Source organism: Anguilla anguilla, chromosome 3, assembly GCF_013347855.1.
Source record: "Anguilla anguilla isolate fAngAng1 chromosome 3, fAngAng1.pri, whole genome shotgun sequence".
Taxonomy (NCBI): domain Eukaryota; kingdom Metazoa; phylum Chordata; class Actinopteri; order Anguilliformes; family Anguillidae; genus Anguilla; species Anguilla anguilla.
In genome coordinates this window covers 34296997-34318548 of record NC_049203.1, presented here as the reverse complement: position 1 = coordinate 34318548, position 21552 = coordinate 34296997, and the positions used below count along the sequence as shown (strand labels likewise).

The following is a 21552-nucleotide window of genomic DNA, read 5'->3' as shown; positions in this document are numbered from 1 at the left end:
GTGGCATTCCTGCCATATTTCAAACTGTGGCAGATGTGGAGAGGTGGATCCTTTACACGTCACAAAAGACTTCCACAAAGGGAGCACTGTTGTATCCTCGATGAAGTCTCCTCTGGGAGCCTCCTCGCTCCTCGAAGAACAATTCAATGGAATGGAACGTGCTTAAAGATGGCGGACATCGATCGATTTCTGAGTCACGCGAGGGCAAGGGGATGAGGACGGATAAAATAAGCAACTGGAATGAACCCCAACATCCTCAGTCTTGGGGGGTGTATTAGGGATGTACCATGTGCTCACTGGGGTGTTATGTATGTAAGAGATGTACCATGTGCTCACTGGGGTGTTATGTGTGTAAGAGATGTACCATGTGCTCAGTGGGGTGTTATGTGTGTAAGAGATGTACCATGTGCTCACTGGGGTGTTATGTGTGTAAGAGATGTACCATGTGCTCACTGGGGTGTTATGTGTGTAAGAGATGTACCATGTGCTCAGTGGGGTGTTATGTGTGTAAGAGATGTACCATGTGCTCAGTGGGGTGTTATGTGTGTAAGAGATGTACCATGTGCTCAGTGGGGTGTTATGTGTGTAAGAGATGTACCATGTGCTCAGTGGGGTGTTATGTGTGTAAGAGATGTACCATGTGCTCACTGGGGTGTTATGTGTGTAAGAGATGTACCATGTGCTCAGTGGGGTGTTATGTGTGTAAGAGATGTACCATGTGCTCACTGGGGTGTTATGTGTGTAAGAGATGTACCATGTGCTCACTGGGGTGTTATGTGTGTAAGAGATGTACCATGTGCTCAGTGGGGTGTTATGTGTGTAAGAGATGTACCATGTGCTCACTGGGGTGTTATGTGTGTAAGAGATGTACCATGTGCTCAGTGGGGTGTTATGTGTGTAAGAGATGTACCATGTGCTCAGTGGGGTGTTATGTGTGTAAGAGATGTACCATGTGCTCAGTGGGGTGTTATGTGTGTAAGAGATGTACCATGTGCTCAGTGGGGTGTTATGCGTGTAAGATATGTACCATGTGCTCAGTGGGGTGTTATGTGTGTAAGAGATGTACCATGTGCTCACTGGGGTGTTATGTGTGTAAGAGATGTACCATGTGCTCACTGGGGTGTTATGTGTGTAAGAGATGTACCATGTGCTCACTGGGGTGTTATGTGTGTAAGAGATGTACCATGTGCTCACTGGGGCGTTATGTGTGTAAGAGATGTACCATGTGCTCACTGGGGCGTTATGTGTGTAAGAGATGTACCATGTGCTCAGTGGGGTGTTATGTGTGTAAGAGATGTACCATGTGCTCACTGGGGTGTTATGTGTGTAAGAGATGTACCATGTGCTCACTGGGGCGTTATGTGTGTAAGAGATGTACCATGTGCTCAGTGGGGTGTTATGTGTGTAAGAGATGTACCATGTGCTCAGTGGGGTGTTATGTGTGTAAGAGATGTACCATGTGCTCATTGGGGTGTTATGTGTGTAAGAGATGTACCATGTGCTCAGTGGGGTGTTATGTGTGTAAGAGATGTACCATGTGCTCATTGGGGTGGTGTGTGTGTAACAGATGTACCATGTGCTCACTGGGGTGGTGTGTATTAGGGACATACCATGACTTCATAAGTCTGGTGTGTGTTTGGGATGTACTATGTGATCAACAGGGGTGATGTGACTTAGGGACATACCATGTCTTCATAGGTCTAGTGTGTGTTCAGAATTCATCATGTCTTCATAGGGGTGATGTGCATCAGGAACATACCATACGCTCGTAGGGGTCGATGGTATCTGCAGCCTTGTCCAGAATCTCAGTGTACTCCAGCTCTTCGCACATGTGCTGCAGCGTGTTGAGCGGCTCGTTGAGCTCCACGGGCATGGACACCTTGGAAAGGTCTTTCCCGATGTTGTTCCTCAGGATGTTCCACAGGTTGATGTTGGTGATGTCGGGGGACGGGGCGGGGAGGCACGTGCGGCGCCCGTTCCGGAAGCCGCTCCCGGCTAGCTCGCCGTTCGGCACTGCAAGGACAGGGCACGCCTTTTAGCCGCAACGGTGAGGGATCACATTAAGATCCCATTCATTATTAATGTGTCTTAATGTTACCAATGCTGATCTCTTTTCAGTGCTTGTTATTAAGTTCTGCAGTCCTAAAGTACACACCGCTCACCCCTTCATTTAAAGGCATACCATGCAGGATCTTTATTTGAAAATATTATAAAATAACTATTCTAAGGCATACCCATGATGCACTGGGAAGCTCAGTCTTTACAAACTTTAACCAAATTGTGCACCTTTTACATGTATTTGTTATTCTAAAATGTGTTTGGGACGTTTCTGGGCGTGGCACTCTTTCCTGTGTTTGCTGCCGGTTTGCTGCAATGGCAGATGCTAAGAAGCCAAGAAACGACAAAGCAGGATTACTGAGTTCGCTGGATAACCCAGAACATCTCTATCTTGTTTATAGTGCTCGAGGGCCCTTAACATGTGGGCTGGGTTGAGGACTAAGGAGGTGTGAGTGAGGTTCACAAACACTGAGTCTACAAGGGCCGCAAAATCCTACATAGTAAACATTTAAGCTGAATTTAACTTTCCCTACAGTGCCTGTCAGTTGTAAGAGTTGAATGATGTCTAGGTATGAACAATACACGCTAACAATATTTCATAATTTGGGACCTTAATAAAAGCCACCACCATTCAGTCAAAATATGTCTGGTCTTTGTTACCTGCCACCCATGCCCATTCATAAAATAAATGATTCCACCAACGTGGATTTAGACAGCACTATTCACCCCTTCTTTACAGCAAACTGCATGGAAGACGTGCTTGGCCAATGCTCATTACAGCTTTCTGCATTGGGAGAAACAGCTGTCTCCTCTCATAATGGTCAGCTCTAATTTATACCACCTATATGTCCTGCTATAGACACCACTGCATACATTACAGCCATGATGTTAGCTGCACTAATGTTATGGGAAAGGGGAGGGGTTGATGTTTAATCAGAACTAGCACTGTGCACAAGGGAAAAGAGGTAAAAATCAGCCAAAGGCAACCCTAGGGCGGTTAGATGCTGTCAATTAACAGGATGGCCACAGTTCGTTCTGAGTGCATCACATTAAACTGTAAAGACGAATGAAAGCCCACCCAGGAAGCCCCGTTCTATGACGCATGAGCACGCACACGGAAAGGCACGTACACACACGTGCACAGCCAGCTTCATTCACACTGAGAGCGACCGAACAACCAGCACACAAGCTTTCAGAGGGAGTCTGGCCAAACCAAGGCAGGCTCTTTAAGATGGACTCAAGGTGAAATGACAGCCAGTGATCCAAAGAGATAAATTCCGTCTTGGCGGTGCGGCAGAGAGAGAGACGTACTTTGCCTGGACAGGCTGTCCGTGACGCTGGCGTTGTCCTCAGAAATGTTATCGCTCACATCGCTGACGTATGACTCATCGTCCGAAGCCTGAGGAAGTGAAGGAGAGGGATTTATGCAGTCTAATCTGGACAGCTGCCGCCGGTCATGCAGATACGGCGACGCGAGCGGGTCTCCATTCGGCCCCAGGGCTGAGCGCGGAAGGGACACGCGCTACTGCACACCAGCAAGGGCAAAACAACGCAGCCAAAAATACGCATTACGGGTGCAGTTTTAACTGCAGAGTGAAAACACTACCAATCCTAAAATCGCACCCAGCATACCGCTGAGACAGGCAAGGAGGGCAACTACATACAAAGGTACACTTCTTTATATTTAGCTGTCCTGAAAGCACTACAGAAACATATTTTCCCCAGCGGACAGCCCTGTCTGTCTGTGACAGACAAATTGTTACAATATTCAACAGCAATGCGTGATTGAAGCATGTTACGATTGGCTGTGCCGGGAAATGTGAGATCGTTTCCACAGTTCAGATGAGATGGCTGTCTGATTTTTTTTTTTTGTATGTTGCTGTCCTTTCTGTCTCTTAGTTAGAAGTGGTGCGATTTCATGATTTAATGCAATATTTTCCTTATATAGTTAAAAAAACAACCGCAAACCTCCATCCATTCACCATATCTCCTATCATTTTCATGCAAATGTACTTAATACTATACTGGTTTGGTCACGTAACAAATCAAGCACTTTTATTTGTGCATAATAGCAGACAGTGAACATCCATGTAAATTATGATATCAATATCAAGTAATGGTCTCACATTCGGTTTCCCGTCAAAAAAAGCTTGAAGGCTAAAATCGTTTTTGACGTTTTATGCTCGACAGACTTTCCTTTCTGATGGTTTTTGACAGACAGGAATGTACAACACAGAGGTTGCTAGGATTTTCCTCAGGGACAAACCTTGTTTTTATCTTCAACTGTGTATGTGTTCACAGTGGTTAAGGTACAAAATCAAGAGAAGCTGCTTCTTTTTTCTTTGAACAATCACCCTCAAACCTATTCCGGGCAGGGGTGACCCAACTTAATGTTTTTAGCTGGTTCTCTGGAAGACTGAATGATGGTGTCAATACAGAAACCTCTACAAACGCAGCACCATATTCAGTGAAGAATAGTTTATACAGATTATTCATGTGGCCAAATGCTGTGCTCATAGGACCACTACTCCAAACTAATCTCATTTCAATTATTTAAATAATCCTCCATTTTAACATCTGACTGCGCACAGAAAGCATGTCCGTTTGGACAGTGAGAGATTCATCGCAGCACTACAATGCCTCTCAGGATGATCCAGGGACCAGCGTCCATTGATCCCATCGGTAATTTAAAGCTCACTGACAGCGTGAATAAACCCCCCAGGAGTCCATCTCAATCTTGGGCTGGAGCTGGGCGGGGGACGGAGAGACATGGCGCTAGCGGCCGCTCCAGGAGGCTCGCGATCCGCTCGCGTAAAAAGCGCGATGGCTGAGAAACCGCGGGCCTGAAGACCCGGCGGAGTCATCGCTCATCACCCGCCAGAAAGAGACTGATGACCCTTCCCTCTGAACAGAGCTGCGTCCGGCCCAGGCGGGAGGAGGGAAGATGGTGGTTGGGTGTTGCGCTGGTCACGTGACGTCCCTGCCCGCAGCCAATGGAGGGGAGGATGGCAGGCACGGGCTGACACTGAGAGGCAGCAGGTAACACAGCGGTGGAGACCAGGCCGCCTCCAGAGTCACTGCCCGTGCTCACACCCCACGCCAGCCTATCTTGCCTTCCTCACACACTCCTCACCAACCCGCCCCCTCGCTGCAGCCGCGCGAGGTCCCACGTCCCCACACCCCCCCTCACCTCGTTTTCGGACGAGCTGGCCGACAGCAGCACCTCCTGGGCGTCGAAGAACTCGGAGACGGACTCGGACATGGAGAGCCTGCTCTCGTTGGAGGCCTGCTGAGACAGGGGGATCCCCACGTGGATCTGCTCGCCGGGCTGAGGGCGAAACGGGACGGGGGGCGGGGGGGTGACAGTCAGACTCAGGCCCAGTGGGACTGCGCTGTTTCAGAGAGAGGGACTCGGGCACAGCCCTGCACATTTCTACATCAGCTCCTGCTGTGAACACAGTCCTGCAGACTAATTTCTACAACTTACTACTGGCGCGTATTCACCTGAAGGAGCAATGCATACTGACTGCTGCAAGGTATGTAATACAAATTTCATGTGAACATAAAGCAAAAGATTGAATTAAAAAACCCAACCACCACCACCCCCCCCCCCCCCGTGGCTGAGGGTTCGATTCCCTGGTGTAGCCCTCTATGTACCATGACCTCTTCTCTATGTGTAATCTCTGCTTTCTCCCTGCCTGAATAAAAGTTAAAAACATACAAAATGGGCATGAAAAAATTCTTTAAAAGAAAATACTGTGGACATCTCTTACACACAAATTCGCTGGGCTGCAGGCGGGCACCGCAACACCTTCACACCCGTATGCCGGCCAGCTCTCAGCACATCAGGGCCGCAACACGCAGCGCAGCCGTCCTCAAACACCGCCGCCTGCGTTTAAACGCAAGCGAGCGCAGCGGACGCTGAGCGCCGAGTCTTCGGCCTCCGGCGAGACGCAGAAACGCTGCGCGAGGAGGAACTCCACCGCCGTCTCCCATCTCAAAAACAGATCGGGCCTATTCTGATGAGCGCGTACCGCTCTCCCTGACCGGCAACTTCCTGCATGTCGAGGCACCGGCCTTTAATGGCCGCCCCGCCCCCTCCTCCATTTACTTTAATGGTTGAGTCAACATGCATCTGCGCTCATTAAAAGGGCACGGGGTCAAACTATAATGGCGCTTCTGTCCCATAAATCCGTCCGGCTCCAAAAAATCTATATCAGGATAAACAACGGCCCCCGTGAAACGTGAAGCGTAATAAGCGACGCAAAAGTATTTCAAATAATCCACGCATCCCATACCAGTCAATGTGCGCGCTGCTGGGGCGAAACGGAACGGGCCAGCGCTGCATTAGCATTAGCTATGATTAGAGCTGCTGGACAGCGTGGCCTACCGTGGGAACGGAATGGAAAACGGGACGATTCCCCGGGCGGCAACGCAACGAGCCGCTTTGAAGCTGACGGACTCCTGATGAAGCGGCTCGCATCATTATTCTAAGCCAATCAGCGGGCGCGAGACGGACGGGAGTCGCAGAGGCGATCGTTAAACGCCCGCCCACCCGCGGCTCGCTCCGTAGCCGGTTGGCCCCCGTGCACGAAGCGCCGCGCTTTTCCACTGCCCCCCCACCCGCCCCCCTGCCGCGCTGCTACAGCGCTGAATTAGGCTGCGCCCCGGCCAGGGCTCACGCCCACTCCCGGCTTACCGAAGGAGAGGGGGGGGGACGGGGCAGGCGAAATCGATCAGGTACCTCGTCAGGGCTGGGAATGATGTTCACGCTGACCACCTGCTCCGACAGGACCGACTCGGAGTGGATGCGGTTGAGACGGGTTCGAAGCTCCACGTTCTGGGTCAGCGCCTGAAATGGGAAGGAACTTTGAAGGACTGCCTGACAGGGTTTTTGTGCTGCACTCCGCAGACAAGCACACGCATACCCACACACACATGCACACGCACATGTACAAACACAAAACACACACTTAGCGTCATTGCAAATCACAGGCCTGTGAACCATAAAAATATGACAGCCAACTGACAGCATTAGATGACCCTTAACCTCCACTGTGCTGCTGATCATTACATCACAAAGCAGCTTAATTACGGCAATACTGCTTTTCCGATACAGCTTTATCGATACTGCGTAGCTAACAGTTTTCACTCCATGTTTATTCACTTGAAACTAAACTTGCACTTGCAACCCCAGCTTGCTAAGGAGGCAGATAAGCTTATACTGGCATACATGTACATGAAATTCGTGCATACCATATATTTGAACCTCTTGCATTCAAAAGTACTGTGATATTTTTTCCTTAAAGAGGCCTTTCTCAGGACACGGTATTGTATGCAAATCAAAGATGTGAAAAGCAATGCATTACACAAAACAATGCACGTCAGCACAATTCATATAGACTGTATAAACTCTTAGGAGGTCCATTTCCATTTAATCACTACGACACCAAGAAAGCCCAACAATCTACAGTTAACAAGCTTCAGTTTTCCTGAATTGCTGAAGTGCACAGATAAAGGAAAACATGGTATTCAGTTATAGTTTTCTTATCTCCGATTCTTCCCATTTGTAAAAAAACAAATAAAGTGAGCGATCATTGTGGATTCAATTTACATAGCTCTAAAACATCTAGCCAGCATTAAAACAAACAAAATATATCATGAGACAGTAAATGTCAGGGGCCTGGATTCTGACAGGTTAATGAACCGAATCCGTGAGGGTAAAAGTAATTTATGTGTACACAGCCCGCATGCGTTCGGTCCGTGACCCGGACAGCCGGGAATACGCCAAGGCGACAATCGGCCGGCGACAGCGAGGGTCCAAGCGTCAGGTTACAGCCTGCCTGGTGGGTCGGCCCTTGAAGAAGGGACCCTGTCGGTCGGTCCCTTTAAGCCAATTAGGGGGCAGCAGAGTTGTGATGTGGGAGAAGAGGTGTGGGACGAAAGTGGAAGACAACAAAAGGCTGGTGACTCTGCAGCAGCACTTTCAAAACACACAGCGACCTGCTGGCTATTTCGTCGTTATGCGTGCATCTCTCATCCCATTTCACGAGCTACTTCCCCAGTTTGACTTTTGTTTACCCATAGCAAAGAATCACAGATATTATTAGCCGCTCCCCAACCGAGACGCAGAATCCGCATTCTGCTGAGGTATGAGAGGAGTTACTCTTCTAATATGTGAAACTGGGTCTGAAACCACGGGGAGAAAGTTTTGAAAGCTGTGACCTCCTCCCCCTCCGGTTCACCACGCAAATTCCTGTGCTAGTCGCTGTGGCAACCATGGCTTAACCCACATAGAACGCGTCCCAATCTGCGACCGTCGGCGCAGTGTTAGCACTCTGTCAGAGAGTAGGGACGGATCACTCCTGACCAGTGCCAAAGAGACCCCCCCCCTCCGTCGACCGACTATCGAGCGCCCGTCAGCTTGGTGTATTCCCAGAGGGCAGTGTAGGTGCCCGGCTCACCTGCGACAAAGACCTCCTCAGGGTCATAACCTGGCCAGCCTGCTCCGGTTGGTCCTGCTCAGAGAGGAGCTCCTTGATCTTCTCCTTCTCGATGGCCACCGTGTTGAAGGCCGACTTCAAGAGAGAGTGAACTGCAAGGGAAACCACAAAAGGGGTAAGCAGGAGCAGGGCGATCTGAGGCAGCAGGGCTGAGGCGCTAACGCTCGAGCTCGGCGAAACCCTCCCTCCCTGGGGCCAGCGGCCCGGTCGCTCGTCTCCAACGCGGGGCCCCTAGCGTGGGGCCCCCAGCACCCTACCTTTCTGAGCGATGACGCAGAAGTCCTCCTGCAGCTTGATGTAGTCGGCGGCGCACTCGACGGCGTCGGCCAGGCGGGCCACCGGGGCCTGGAAGTCGCCCAGGTCGGCGCACAGGTTGGGGTTGGACGAGTGCAGCCGCACCGGAGACATGGTGGCGCTCAGCGGGACCTGCAGGAGGGAGGCCGACAGAGGCGCTGTTACTCATCCGGACACAGCGACCTGTCAGTGAGCAGCAGATGATCAGTGTTCACTGCAGAACACTGATCATCTGCTGGATGGTTTCTCAAGCGTTCAGATCTTTTAAATCTGAAGCGTGCACGCCGGTTAGAAGCTCCGCAGTGAACTGCTGGGACTAGTGTCCAGATAATATCTCTCCCACATGCTCACACTCAGGCTAGAGACAAAGTACAGAGAACCTGACATTGCTTAAGAGAAATATGGAGTGAATTACGTCTTTAATATTTTGAATACGAGTAATATTCTTAAATACAAATTAAATATGTACAATTTCTTTGTGCCAACTAATATTCTTGAATGCACAAAACAAATCTGTAATTTGAACACATATAGACTTTAATTTATTTTAAATTCAGATATTCAAATTTTTCCAAGATTCAGGTGTTCAAGTTCAAATTTTAGAATTCAGGTTTTCAAAACTTGCACATCTGGGCACTAGTCCAGCAGATAAGGTAAGTGAACCTCACGCTCACCAAACTACCACTGATTTCACATCACAGGCAGTCCATTTGCTCATTTTATGTTTCAGACAGAACTCGGGAAATAACTTGCATTTAACATGTACAACCTGTTTCTCAGCCACCTGTGGCTTCCTCTATTCTGTTACCGGACAGTTTGAATACATTTTCATTTACCTTACACAGGGTCTGAAATGAACTTTTCTCTCCACCAGCCACTGTGGCAGATAGATACTGATTTCTACTAGCTACTCACGTTTCTTACTAGCCACTTCTGAAAACCATACAGAAAACATTACAATTATATAGACCCTTTTAGAATTGAAACAATAGTCACATTAATGCAGGATTCTATATTTTTATGCAGAAAAAAATAACAGGAAAAAATACACTGCGTTCTATAAATGTACTGTATTCAAGGCCTTTTTTAAAGATTGCAACGGGTCATGACCCAGCCATGAACCACAGCAGATTAATTATTCTCTTCTTTGAACCTATCTTTTTTGGGTCTGACATTTGCGTTGTTTATGGATCATAATATTTACACAGCCGTTGGTAGCATTGTGAGATTCAAAGAAAAAGCCCTTCATTTGAATGAAAAGTCAAAAACAAGCTAAAGCTGTGGTAAGAAATTATGGTAAAAATAGTTATTTTTATCAGAACGCCAGTGAATTAGAGTAAAACGCAGATTGTGAAAGGTCCTGCGTTCCAAAGATGCACAATCAATGGGCTAGGACGACCACTGTGAAACAGGAAATTCAGATCTAAAATGCATCAGTTGACTTGATCAGTGACCAGTACAATTTCACTTGCCACAGTCAACAATTTATCCACATTTGGCTGGTGGCAGGTGTTCATTTCTGACCCTGACCTCAAAGGCATTCAAAGAAAGCGCTACCTATTATCAGGTAAGAAATATCGTACAGCATATTTCAATTTATTTCGAATCTGAGGACTCCGAGTCAGCCAATGATTAGTATGATTATGCACAAGAAACTGAAGCTGACAGAAGAAAGATCCAAAATGAAAAGAAACAAAAAAAAAGGTACTTTATGGGCATTTTGGATTGTCAGCGTGAACAGGTCATTATTTAATATGGGAAGGGGGCTAGGGCGGTCTGGTGATGTCACTCTCCTGAAATGGGACTCTATCATGTGATATAAAAGCATGAGAGTCAGAATTCCATTCACACCCAGAGCGAGGCCTGTCATCTGAGCTCACACGTGCATACCAGCACCACGTAGAGAGAGGAAGAGAGAGAGAGAGAGAGAGAGGGGGAGGGAGGGAGGGAGAGAGGGAGAGAGAGAGAGAGAGAGAGAGAGAGACATTTCATTCACTTTCGAGGCATCCGTGCACACACTCATAGTGAAGCACACATGTGCTCACTGAAAGGCAGGACCATGTGGACACAGCAGCACGCCTACGCGCGCGCGCGCACACACACACACACACACCTGCTAATTGGGTTAAATCAACCAGCAAAAAGAAAGAACTTCAAAGGAGGTAAAATAGTCCAATTTCTTTTTTTCCTGCTTCTGCAGGAACCACTTATTTCTCCTAGCTTAACCAATTTTCCACCAACATCATGGAGGAAACCAATGTAAATATGCTGTTGACACAGCAACGGATGGCCCAAATATCCAATTTCATTCCGTACAAGTGATGAGCACTGTGATAAGCAAATCAAATACTGCACACAGAGTATCAGCTTTTAACCTCTCATATTTCCTTTTGACTGATGACTCATGTTTTCATGGGAGCTCAATGATAAAATGGCTGTGACAGACTAGCCCACTCTGGAGGGAAAAAACACCAAAATCGTTTTTAAAATTAGAATAACTGTTTAAAAAGGTGGAAAAATGAGTTCAGATGAGTCTGACTTTCTCCTACTCTGTACTAAACAGTATTACTTTTTGGTAGAATCAATCATGTTGTATATATGATGTGTTTTCATTATTTTTATTCACTTACTGCATTTAGCATTTTTTATGCTTTTTTCACTTATTTTTATGTTCTAGCTTTATTTCACTGTGAAACAGTTTATATGGAAGTCCTCTATAAAGAGCTCAATTTTTATTATTACGAGTGTAGATTAGTCACACCAAGTTAGTTATTACACTGCAGGATATTTTCTCTGAACATACATGAACATACGCATACGTGGTTGAGATCACGAATCAGTTTCTTTCTCAGTAGAAACAGAAGGCTGGTGGCAGTGGTTCTGACCCTGTGTGTGAGAGACAAAGCCGAGACAAAGCCAGTGACAACGAGAGGGAAGTCTGTACCTGCAGTTGCATTTTTGCATCTTTGCTCACGCTTTTGGTTCTCCATCTTCTGCTCACGCGCTTGTCTTTCTTTGACATATCTATGCAATTAGCCTACGTTACACAGATGGATGAAGAGATGGTTAATAAGACAAAACCCCCAGCGGCGTCTCTGCACCGGCTCCTCCACAGCAAGTCATGGCTGGCAAGAAATGGCTTTGCAATGTTCAGCAGTGGAATGAAAAAATGGCATTATCAACGTCTAAAGCATCGGTTAAAGCAAAGCTTAATCGTTTCTCCTTCATCAACAGCCGGAGAACGGGCAGTAGCGGCTAATGGCATGAACCTGCAGCAGGGCCCACACTCACTCGCCTTCAATGTTCATTTGTGTTTAGGGGACACAAAAAATGGAAGGAGATGATTGCTCCCTTACGCAGCATCCGAGGAGCCCGCCACACAACAGCGCCATCGCCACAGATGGCAGCATCAGGTCCTCGACTCAATGTCTACCGATACCCCCCCACCCACCCCCGGAGGCACTCTGAGAGCGTGGCTGTTATGCCCCTGCAGTACTGGAGGCGGAACCCCGCTCCCTCGCCTGTTCGGCTGGCCTACCTGCATGTCCGAGAAGTTGGGCGCTGACTGGGTCCTCTGCAGGATCTCCAGGCTCTGCAGCAGCCTGCTGAGCTCCATCAGACTGGACTGGCAGTTAGCGAGCTCTGGAGACAAACACAGGAGCCTCAGTGCGCTGGAGGGGCAGCGGCAGAGAGGTCAGGGCCTAACTCTCACCTCGGAGTCACACGGGACTGCTGGTTTGTGTTTCCACTCGAACATCAGCAGATAATTTAAAGACAAAGTAATGATGATTATTATTGTTGTTGTTGTTGTTGTTGTAATATCCTATAAAATTGGCGTGCACTGAAGACGGAAGTGAAGGGGGAGATATTTCTTTGGTAAATTATTGGTTAACTTTGGTCATTTTGTGTTGACTTTTTAAGGATGGTGCAATGTTTTCCACATTTCCACAACTCGCAGATGTTTGTAATGCGTTTTAATAGGATGTCTCTATGAGCAGGACCTGGCCCTAGGCCGTGCTGGGCTAGGCTGGGCTGGGCTGAGCTGGGTCGAGCCGAGCCGTGCCAAACCAGGCCAGGCTACGCGGGCACTCACCCTCAGCGCACTTGTCCATCTCCTCAGACTCCTGCAGCCAGGCTGCCACCTTGCTCTGCCCGTTGCTGTAGGAGGCGGGCAGGCTGCTGCTGCAGCTGGGCTTGGCCTGTGGGGAGGGAGGGAGACGCAACCTTAGACAACTTTAGAGCCAAGCAAACACACTCACACTGGAGCTGCCTAATCCAGGCTGACACACTCGCACTGGAGCTGCCTAATCCAGGCTGACACACTCACACTGGAGCTGCCTAATCCAGACTGACACACTCACACTGAAGCTGCCTAATCCAGATTGACACACTCACACTGGAGCTGCCTAATCCAGATTGACACACTCACACTGGAGCTGCCTAATCCAGACTGACACACTCACACTGGAGCTACCTAATCCAGACTGACACACTCACACTGGAGCTACCTAATCCAGACTGACATACTCACACTGGATCCGCCTAATCCAGATTGACACACTCACACTGGATCCGCCTAATCCAAGCGAACACACTCACACTAGATCGCCTAATCCAACAAACACACTCACACTGGAGCTGCCTAATCCAGACTGACACACTCACACTGGAGCTGCCTAATCCAGGTTGACAGACTCACACTAGATCGCCTAATCCAACGAACACACTCACACTGGAGCTGCCTAATCCAGACTGACACACTCACACTGGAGCTGCCTAATCCAGGTTGACACACTCACACTGGAGCTGCCTAATCCAGACTGACACACTCACACTGGAGCTGCCTAATCCAGGTTGACAGACTCACACTAGATCGCCTAATCCAACGAACACACTCACACTGGAGCTGCCTAATCCAGACTGACACACTCACACTGGAGCTGCCTAATCCAGGTTGACACACTCACACTGGAGCTGCCTAATCCAGACTGACACACTCACACTGGAGCCGCCTAATCCAGGCTGACACAGTGGAGCTGCCTAATCCAGGTTGACACACTGGATCCCCTAATCAAGGTTGACACACTTGAGCCGCATAATCCAGGCTGACACAGTGGAGCTGCCTAATCCAAGCAAACACACTCAGACTGGAGCTGCCTAATCCAGGCTGACACAGTGGAGCTGCCTAATCCAAGCACACACACTCAGACTGGAGCTGCCTGATTCAGGCTGACACACTCACACTGGAGCTGCCTAATCCAGGCTGACACACTCACACTGGAGCTGCCTAATCCAGACTGACACACTCACAGTGGAGCTGCCTAATCCCGGCTGACACAGTGGAGCTGCCTAATCCAAGCAAACACACTCACACTGGAGCTGCCTAATCCAGGCTGACACAGTGGAGCTGCCTAATCCAAGCACACACACTCAGACTGGAGCTGCCTGATTCAGGCTGACACAGTCACACTGGATCTGATTCAGGCTTACAGCAACAGCTGCTTAACACCGCACTCTCCCATGAGCCCTCTACACACATTACATTAAGGCATTTAGCAAATTATCTCATTTATTCAGTAATTTACAAACCTCATATACACGCAGTCATTAGATTACCGCTTTACACATAATACAAATCCTCAAATTGAATTTCGGTACCTTGCCCTGGGGTACAACTGGCTGTGCCCTAGGGCTGTCACTTTTTCCAAAAAGTGAGCTCAAGCAAAACTTATAAAGAGAAATTTGTTAGAATTTTCTACTGTCAAAATTTCAATGCACTGTTGTCTAAATGCTTAATTATTACAGCCCAGTTCTAACTTCCCAGTACACCTGTAGCTGAATATCTTAAATGTGGCATGCCATCTAATAAATAGTAACAACAGTATCAAAATAAAACCAAGGAAGATCAAAACAATGCCAATGATGCCGTTCACAGCAACAAAATGACTTGAGACCAACAGTTGCTCAAACGAAAGAAACAAATTTTATGAACGAGTTCATCATTAATTCACAACAATGGCATGGCTTGCTCAAACTAAACTGAACTGACCGTTCTCCTTTGGAGGAGAAAGTGTCAGGCACTGGAGTGATAGTTGGGCAGTTGCTTCTCACGTAGTTTGCAGGTGACTTTCTCCTTGGTTGCTCTTTTGTCTCTAATGGCATAGACCCGTAATATTTCAAAATGGCCCTCCTGAGATGCGGTGGAGTTAAAGTTCTCCTTTGCCCCTCCATTTGCAATGTATAGCCTACAGGCTACAGCTGATAGGATGACACACACACATAAACTTTATTTTTAGGCTACCTTATGACATACCCTCCGGACAAAACAATGACACGGCTGGTTTATCGGTCTCTTCGATATTGTGTGCTACCATGAGCACAACACGAGCAGGGCAGAGCACAGCTGGGCTCCTTATTTTGCCTAGGCAACGGGATTACAAGCTCAAACCCTTAATTACATACTCAGAATTTGAGATTCAAACCAGTTTGATTATTGAACAAAAAAGTGAGTCCTACTGTGCCCCCACTCAAACCTGTGACCTCAGAGTTACCATAATTACCCTTAGTTCAGTTCCCTAATTATTGCATTATACTCTCCTACAGTTCACAGTCATTTGAAGTTCAACTTCACAGTGAAGCTAAGCTAAACGGGAACTTCCCAGCTGCAATCAGGAAGTACATGGTCAGGTTCTAACCTAGCCTAACTGCTTTCACTGGTCCACAGGCCACCCATTAAGCCATCCCCATGAGTCATTTCTAATACTTGTACTTTTTGGTTTCCCACAATGCACTCTCAAAATAATTCCCATGATTACCAGTCATCTTGAGACCAAGGATGACGTATACCCCAAACAGCGATCAGAATAAACTCATCTGTTTTCGAAACAAAGATCAGCAGCGCCGGTATTATTAATGCAAATGCATGCAGTTTCCAGGAATCCTCCTGTAGACGTCTCACTTTGGACAGGGCGGGCAGATTTGTGCACGTCTCACTTGCTCACACCACTTTCCTCAAAGCCAATGCGTCATGCAGTCCCCTGCACTTCTGGAAATATTGCAGGAAGCTGAGCGAAATGCTAATTCAGAACTAAAGAGCCTAAATGGGAGCTGGGCAGCAGAAGAGCGGGGGGACAGGGGCCCACCTTTGGTTCGTGCCCTGCGGTGGGGACGGGCTGGGGGGACTCTTGGACCGGGGGCGGAGGGAACGTGCGGAGGGAGGCGTCGCGGGGCGAGCGGACGATCTCGTTCTGGCGGTACAGGCGATGGTGCCGTAGCTTGGAGACCCAGGCGTCAAACAAGTCCGGAGACTTCACCTGCACAGTGGAGAGGACACAACCTCAGTGTGAGCTTCTGGCTCAGGGGTGACCAGACATACACACACACACACACACTTACATGCACAAGCACTTGCACAAACACACACACATGTATACATATATATGCACGCACCTTAAGGTGGTATATGTGCTCCTCTGTATCCAGGTCAATCCGACGGGCTCGTTTCTTTATTGACATCACCGAGAGACCCACATCAATACAGCCATGCAGCTTGCCTTTCTGGATCTTAGAGTGGAATTAAAGGTTACAGTCAGCATGCTAAAGGCCATTTAAAAATCACTGTGACTGGGCTACAGCATACTCATGGACTACACGAGCTGCTGTCTTAGAGCTTGAGCAATTACACAATCTATCAAGCAAAATGTAACCGCTCAGAAGTAGTTTTAACTGAGCCAAAACTAATTGACAAAGAAGAAAACAGTAATTACAGAATCCTGTATATCACTGCCTGGTTCCCTAATAGGTAGAATAATTGCTTTTTCGCAAGTTAAAGCAAGCATGATGGCACAGCTAAGAAAATCGTTAAATTATATTTCCCACGGGTAGCACAACTACTTTAAGTTAACTACATTCTACTCAGAAATGAAACGCGCATCCTCAGCTGTTCAGCAGAGCGGACTGCATTATTTAGCATTATTCTCACTGACTGTTCACACCAGTGACAGGAAACTTGGTTTTGCAGGAGGCGACGGCGTAAGTGCATGTGCACACGTGTGCGTATTTTATAAAATGCTCTGAATTTAAGAGGGACCTTTTTAAAGGATCTTTGTGGGTTTGCATACAGCCCACCGCTGCTCAGTCCTGCAGAAGAGTTAGCGCTGTGGAAGGCGGTCGCGACATGACGGTGGACTGTGGGACAGCAGGCACTGGTGCCTAACTTTTGATAAAAGCGGGGGGGGGGGGGGGGGGCAATATCCAAATTTAGACAGGGGGATGGAGGGTTTAAGATTTATTTTTCCGTCCTGCCCATCCTAAAACATACTGCAACGTTCATTACTGTATCCTTCTTTTTAAGTAATTGTGTTACTTATAAGATTATATTCTGCCCCAACAGTGTGTGGGCAAGAGCCCCATTTACCATATGGTGTAGGTGTCTATGACTGTAAGTATCACTTAAAAACAACAGAAACATTCCAACGAAACATAAAACAAAATAATACCACTTGAACGAACGCTAATGTAATTGTGATTATAAAACCTTATGGCTGTTCTGTGTTGAGAGACCCTTTCACTGCATAGTTATATTGCTGTAGGTCCCCAGACTGGCTTCCCAGGAAGTAATGAAGAGCCTGTGGTGAGACCCCCCAGGTAAGAAAACTAACGACAAACACTTACATCAATGGGAGACTTGGAGTACTTCAAAATCCCATTATCCAGGACAAAAAACCGCTGTTGAGAAAGACAAAGATACATTTTATCTGCCGTATTTTTTACTTTTTATGTAGTATGTTGTATACATTTTGCTTCAGTATCACTGAAGGATATCTGATCAGAAGTAGTAAACCGGATCTTGGTGAGCTCCAAGAGGCAGACCACATTGACCGAGTGGAATCACTTCTCACTTCTTCAAAAATAAAAAGTCAAGACCTCAGCCGGGCTCAGACCTGACCTTGTGCCAGCCTTTCAGTGGCCATTTTCTCTTCTTCAGCATGAAGCCTTCGTGTTTCTCTGGTCTCAGGACGTTGGTTTGGCCAATTTTCAACCCCTCGATGATTTCCCAGCTGTCTGTCTCCTGGAGGGCAGAATGAGAAAACCCAGCGCAATCAAACAGACGTCCGCGGAAGCCAGCACGCACGCACACGCACGCACGCACGCACGCACGCACACACACGCGCACATACATATATATATAGGGACATGTGACTGTGGAGAGATGCCATTGGGAACCCCCCACCCATCACTCAGAATGAAGAGTATTTATTAACACATTTCAGGACTGTGGCTGGACTGGGAATCTTCAAGCTCTCTCACCATTACCGCTCCATTAGCTTTGGCTTGCTCAAAAGTTCTGGTCCTCTTGGATCTGTAGTGTAGGGCTGCCTTCTGTGGGTGGGGGTGGTTGGGATGTTTATACAATGGACCTAACACCCCCACCCCAATCAGCACAGACACAGGGCAGTACATTTAAACTTTAACCTTAAGCTGTATCATGCATTTCAGTGTACCTTGCTGCATAAAACCATTTTGTGGCATTTTATTTATTTATTTATTTTTATTAAACATGTGATGCCTGGGTCAATACCAGGCCAACAAAATGTCAGTGCCTACAGTGCCAGGTTTCTGCCGACAGTCTGTGTGGGGGAGAAGCACCACCACTGCTCCTCAGGTAAGAAAACATTCATGGAATCTGAATGTGTGAGCAGCTGTTGGGATCACTGGCTCTCAAGTGTACTATAGAATCTCACAAACTAACTGCAAGTTGACCTCTGACCCCTGGAATGCGGATGATCACATGGGCTGCTTGTAACGATCCAGTTCCTTTGACTTTTCTTTTAGTGCCGCAGTATGAACAGCGTGTCCTGACTGCTGACCTCGCTGCCCTGCAGAAGCGATCAGGCTCCACAATCACTGGCCCGGAGCGGAGCAGTCTTTTACAGTCAAAGCATCCGCTCGTTCCGCTGAGTCACTGCGAAACAGCCACTGAGCGAGCGGGGCGTGCGTATTATAAAGCTGGAACACAATGGCGAGGGGAGGCCATTCAGCTTGTCCTTTCGCCTGCTGTCTACGGAACAAACAGCACTGCGTGCAACCTGGTGTGCGACATCGGGGGGTCTCTGCACCCCATGCATAAACACTGTATGAATGTGCCTTACTACAGCCAGAGAAATTCACCACAATTCATTTCCAATTGTGCCCTCTAGGTCTGTTGGGGAAAAAAAAGTAATAGTTTTTTCAGTCAACCTAACCGCTCTCTACTCTTGAAACCTCAAACCAATCCCCCATAGCCTCCTACGGCTTGGATCAAATCCCAGTCAGCAAAAGGTGAAATCTAGACATATAGAGGGGAGGAAATCTAGGCTGAAGCGTTTTGACATAAACAGACTAGGTTAATCCAGATATACCCAAACATAGCCTGGATATGTCCTAGCCGGCTAGAAAATTTCACTTTTCGACCAAATGTAGCCAGGTTTTCACCAGAACACTTAGATGTTGTTTCACAAACTTTTCATTAAAAAAAATATCCACTGAAAAGGGATGTCTCACACGTCTCTACATAATTTAAAAATGTATTTAGATAACTCATTAATAGCAGCATGGCCTGTCCCTGCAATGCAATGATACAAATTTAGGGAGGGATTGTGACTGTAACACAGTCCACACTGGTAGCACAGTCTGCACAGGCAGCACAGGCACAGTCAAGATTTCCGTCCTGCACACCAGTGCGCTGAGGGAGGCCGCGCCGCCACCCAGGAGCCTGGACTCAGCAGACCGTCTGCACCTCGCCCCGAAGGCCTTGGTGCCACTCTTCCGCGATGGATGGGGGTTTAACGACGCGCCGCGAGCATCGCCCGAGAACGGCCCGCGACGGAAATATTAACGCTGTCAGAATTCGCAGAATGATTCAGGGAAAGGGAAACGTCAGCGAGGAAAGGGGGAACGGCTGCTGGAGATGAACGACCGCGCGTCGAAAGCGCCGTTCCTGACGACGCACTAAATCTGCGCTTCCAAGGCGACGCGCGCACACCGGAGGACAGGTCGCCTTATTTACGAGGCACGCGAAGCCCCGATTACGCCAAGCTACGAGCCATCTTTCAAGGCGCTATCGATCAGCCCTCTATATACGATCACTCAACCTTCAAATATTGCTTATCAGACAGCAAAGCAACAATATGGATTTTCTGAATGTCTTGACAGTGTAATGTTCAGAGGACAATGAATAATAAAGAGGACGGTGCTGGTTAGTGATGTAAATCAAGCTTGCTCTGAATAACAGATCACTTCTCCCGCAACAGAAAAGAATGTCACCAGAAAGCCATCTCCCTTCTCTTACCATTCTTGATGGAATTTACAACTCCTTTCTGTTGCTGTTCTTGATGTTAATTACTATTTCGCAAATTTTTGAACATTTAGTATCAGAGAACAGAGTTTAGTATCATTGAGCAAACAAATTTGATCACTCATCTGAAGACCATGTCATTTAGCAAGTTTCCAGGTGTCTTTCTGTCTGAATATTTCACTTTTCAGTTAGCAAGTTTCCAGGAGTCCAGTGACCTGAACATTTTACCATTTCAGTTAGCAGGTGTTCAGGTGTCCATTCACCTGAGTATTTCACAATTCAGTTAAGTTTACAGGTGTCCATTATTCCAAATATTTCAGTTAGATGTACACCAGGAAACATGCTATCAGAACATTTCACTCAGCGCATCTACAGGTACAGGCAACATCTGTCTAAGAACTGTTAGATGTACACCTGGAAACTTGCCAGGTGTCTGTGACATCTCTTTTAAATTTTCAGGCAGACGTACGCCTGGAAATGTGCCAAATGAATGACATATTCTTCATCATATTTCCAAGCGTCATTTCCAATATTTCCAGTTAGCATCTTCCCAGGTGTCAGTGACATCTCTTTTAAAATTCCAGGTAGATGTAGCTACACCTGGAAATGTGCTGAGTAACATTTCCATTATCACGTCCATCCACGGCAGCTCCCTGCAGCTCTGTGTACTGGTTCCCTGCTCTCTTGTGGCCCACCTGCAGTGCTGGCTGGCGCAGTACATTAGGCCCCCTAATGCTGCAATGAATCACAGCATTACAGGTAATGGCAACAGGACGTGGGGAAAGGACAAATGCTCCACAGAGACACCTCGCCATAGCGCTCCATCCATAAATATGAATACGGCTCAAACACTGCTACATGTGATGCACGCGCTTTACAATGGCAGGAAATGAATTCATAGGGGACACGAATAACATGCAGGAAATGAAAAGATCCACTAACCCTACTCAAGGCTGTTCAGTTTAAGATTAAGATTAATCAGTTGCTGTATGACATTAAGTGTAGGCCTATATCTGAATTACTGCTAAAATCAATTTGCACACATTCCCTTGGTGAGTACAGTCGGACTTTGTCAGAATTTGGAAACATTTTCCACCAAAGGTCAGAGCAACAGAAATTTTAATTCAAAGTGATATGGAGACATACACAGTTTTACAAGATAATGCCCTAGCTGCTTTTTAACAAGGGGTTTATACTGCATTTGTGCATTATATTTGTAATCTAAACAAGCTGTACATATTCATTAAACACCCAGTGAAAATTCATCAGTAATACTAATTCTCATATATGTACATACATACATAGACTATATGGCCAAAAGTATGTGGACACCTGACATTCAACACTAAGGGCATTAATAAG

General features: G+C 47.3%; 1 protein-coding gene across 6 annotated transcripts in view; it reads right to left on the bottom strand.

Moving 5' to 3' along the window:
* Positions 1-21552, bottom strand: part of osbpl6 (oxysterol binding protein-like 6) — a 61257-nt gene that overhangs the window by 10928 nt on the left and 28777 nt on the right. For 5 of the 6 annotated variants that reach the window (XM_035409139.1, XM_035409136.1, XM_035409140.1 and 2 more), the window contains exons 3-15: positions 17803-17925; positions 17529-17582; positions 16305-16418; positions 15998-16168; positions 12949-13054; positions 12394-12497; positions 11800-11892; positions 8819-8987; positions 8523-8653; positions 6803-6910; positions 5249-5386; positions 3370-3457; positions 1760-2013 (exon numbers count right to left, since the gene is read on the bottom strand). In XM_035409139.1, coding sequence (XP_035265030.1) covers positions 1760-2013; positions 3370-3457; positions 5249-5386; positions 6803-6910; positions 8523-8653; positions 8819-8987; positions 11800-11892; positions 12394-12497; positions 12949-13054; positions 15998-16168; positions 16305-16418; positions 17529-17582; positions 17803-17925 — 1653 coding nt within the window. The remainder of the gene's footprint in view (positions 1-1759; positions 2014-3369; positions 3458-5248; positions 5387-6802; positions 6911-8522; positions 8654-8818; positions 8988-11799; positions 11893-12393; positions 12498-12948; positions 13055-15997; positions 16169-16304; positions 16419-17528; positions 17583-17802; positions 17926-21552) is intronic. The other variant, XM_035409142.1, reaches the window with a different exon arrangement.